The 3,180-nt window shown below is 39.0% G+C and overlaps 1 protein-coding gene across 1 annotated transcript in view; it reads right to left on the bottom strand.

The window, feature by feature from the left end:
- The window catches only part of slbo (slow border cells), a gene marked incomplete in the record, with an annotated part of 3,207 nt that extends 1,206 nt beyond the window's left edge, over positions 1 to 2,001 (bottom strand). The window contains 1 exon segment of the mRNA XM_011305575.1: positions 1 to 2,001. Coding sequence (XP_011303877.1) covers positions 577 to 1,626 — 1,050 coding nt within the window.
- Between the last annotated feature and the right edge of the window lie 1,179 nt (positions 2,002 to 3,180).

The following is a 3,180-nucleotide window of genomic DNA, read 5'->3' as shown; positions in this document are numbered from 1 at the left end:
TTTGTCAAAATTATAGATAGTATCCCAAAATTTTACAATCTTTTGTTATATTTTTCTTCGGACAGGTTGAAAAAATCCTGTCTCCAGTCTTGCGCTGTGATAATTTTGTTGTTTTACAAACATACCGGATATAACTACAATTAGAAACAAGAAAATTCATGATAAACTCATCTCATTTCTGCTGCCTAATTAAAGAAATGTCAACGTAAGTCTTCATTAGGAGATCAAAACGTAGCGGTCACAGAGAAAAAGAATCTCTTCGAATGAAATTTATGAATTTAGGGAAAACACAATCAATGAAATGTTCCATACGCTGATTCCACTGGAAGACAATTTCTCTTCTCCCGGATGTATCTATTGGATAACTTGTCGCCGATAATTAATTAAATTAAATTAAATTCTGATTTCAACACATTACCGACATCTCACACGATCGAACATGCATCTTCCAATAATTCTGTGAAGGTCAATACGAGCATCCTTCATCAACAAAGAATAAACGAATTCATAATTGAAAAAAAAGAAAAAAAATTCTTTTTTTTTTAATAATCTAAAATAAACACAATGTTATCGATGCTACATTGGCCCAACCGCATGTTGCTGAAACTGATCCAAATGCCTCGATATTTCTCGGTGCAGTTGTTCCGGGACCACGCCAACACTGCTGAAGAGTGATCTGAGCACATTAAGCTCTTCCGTAAGCAATTCGATCCTCTTCTTAAGTAGGTCATTATCCTTGACAAGTAATTTAACTTTTTCTTCTGTTTCTCGCGAACGTACTTTTGCCTTTTCTCGACTTTTTCTAACTGCAATATTGTTCCGTTCACGTCTTCGTCTATACTCGTCGCTAGCCTTGTCCACTGATTTGGATTGTTTCCTAGCAACAGCAGCTGCAGCCGCCACAGCAGCTGCTTGATGTTGATGTGTCATTACAGGTTTCATCACTCCTCTTTGCTGTTGCTGATGATTCTGAGGTTGTTGAGGATGCTGATGATGTACAGGATGAGCACCTGGTACAGTGGATGGTGTGAGATTCGTAAAGGTAGGTCCTCCATTGGAAAAAGAGCCATTAGCAGGACTATAACCAGCAGGTGGATATTGGGGACAGTGACGTCTGTAATCCGCTGGATCTACTGGCTCCTCTTTGATACTTGGTGATTCAGAACTTGAGCTATTGCTGTCACTACAACTGTTGCTACCCTGATGATAACTTGCACCGCTGTGTACGGGTTGGGGCATATACGCCAGAGTTGTCCTTGGGTATCCAGTCGTTCTTCCATGTTTGACTCCAGCATTACCGGCGCCAAGCATATCGAGGAGACCGTCATTGAAGTGAGAATCATCGATAAGGTGTTGTAGATCCAGCGATATCTCCGGTGTGTTGAGATCCGTTAGTTCACCTGCTGCTGCGCAGTGTTCAGCATACTGTTGGTGCAAAGTAGCTTTACTCGCTGAAACTTTACTTACAGCGACACTCGTCTGTTGATTATGATTCACTTGGAGTGCCGAGTTATTGTTGTTATTAGTATTATTATTATTATTATTGTTTGTTAGAACGACAGATTTCTTGAGCTCCGCCGTGCCCGGTCCCTGGTGAGCAGCCTCGTACATTACTGGTGATTCCATATTATCACTCACTCACTCATCACACTTTTAAATATTAAAAATAATCCAAATATTTCTCAAAGTTTATCAAACTAAACTCCATCAAGTTCGAACGTTCAATTATAACCACTTTTATAGTACTTCCACGTGTCTATAGCTCGAGCTTATGATATTCCAATAGTTGTACTCTCCACAACACTCTTAAATCAATAATTCCAACGTAAACTCGAGTTATTTATCAATTTATAATCTCTTTCAAAGAAAGACATTTTCAACAATAGTAGTCACCAAAAAATTACAAAAAACCTCTGCATGCCATCCACACTCTGGTCAATTAGGGTCAAAATAAAAAAAAAAGTAACGAAAATTAAACGAAATAAAACCAACCGAACGAGTGCTGGCGCGCGACTGAGTTGAAGAGGCACATGCTGTAAGTTTTCAATATGCCCCGCGCCAACTCAAAGTTCGTTCAGTTACACAGCGCATGCGCAGCCATTTACTCTTTTTGTTCTCCCTTCTCTTCTTCCTCATCTCTCAGCCCTCTCCTATAATTAAACGAATCAAATCGCTTCATTTCATTCCAATTTTTCAGCAGTTTTTGCTAATAAATTAGCACTTGGTGCGCACTTTGCACATGCAAACAGAAAGTATTCCATGAATAAATAATATATTCAATATAGTCTTCGTGTATACTTTTTCATTTTATAATGAAAATATATAACTAATATATTGAATTCCATTAGTGAAATTCAATTTAAAAACAATGAAATAATCGATTTTTTTGTTAAATTCATTTGATAAAAAATTATACATACTACATACTATATACTATATACAAATATATACATATATTATTATTTTTTAATTCTAAGAATTTGTAATTATCAATACTTTCCACAATTTTCATATCGATATTTTAATTATTTAAGAAAATCATATTCATAATCTAAGACCCGGCACCGAATTGCCGGCGCTGTTCATTCGGTCGAGTCTCCGCTCGTGGCCAAATATCGGCCGTGAATTGGCATGCCAATTCTAGGCGACGTATTCACCGCCATATATCGGCTGTAAACTGGCATGCCATGCCTTGGTGACCCATTTACGACCCTACATCAACCGTGGGCTGACATGCCAAGCCTTGGCGACCCACTCACGGCCAATGAACGGCTTTGCACTGGCATGCCAAGCTTCGGAAAACCCCTTTCTGGCCGAATGTTGGTTGCCAAGACTCACTAAGGATTAAATGGCAAAGTCAAGTCCATCAAGTAAAGCTATAATAATAATTAGCAAATCTTATTAAGTAATAATTATAATACTAGAGGCGGTAGTAGCCACGAGGGAAGTGGGTAACTCCGGCGGTCGCCCAAGCTAAGCGACCTTTAGACGAGTTAGTACTTGGATAGGTATCCACTTAGTTACAGTGCACGGCGTGGGACTACTAGTATTAAGCACGCATGCAGAGAACTGCTGTATTCACCCAGGCAGTGTGACTGATGAACACAGCAGAATCCCTGTATTACTGGTTGGCTGCACAACTGAGCTTTTCCATGGTTTCCCTCAGTACAAGTTGAATGG

This window comes from Fopius arisanus, unplaced genomic scaffold, assembly GCF_000806365.1.
Source record: "Fopius arisanus strain USDA-PBARC FA_bdor unplaced genomic scaffold, ASM80636v1 scaffold00043, whole genome shotgun sequence".
Classification (NCBI taxonomy): domain Eukaryota; kingdom Metazoa; phylum Arthropoda; class Insecta; order Hymenoptera; family Braconidae; genus Fopius; species Fopius arisanus.
The sequence above is the reverse complement of the archived record's forward strand: the minus strand, read 5'-3'. Positions and strand labels throughout refer to the sequence as shown.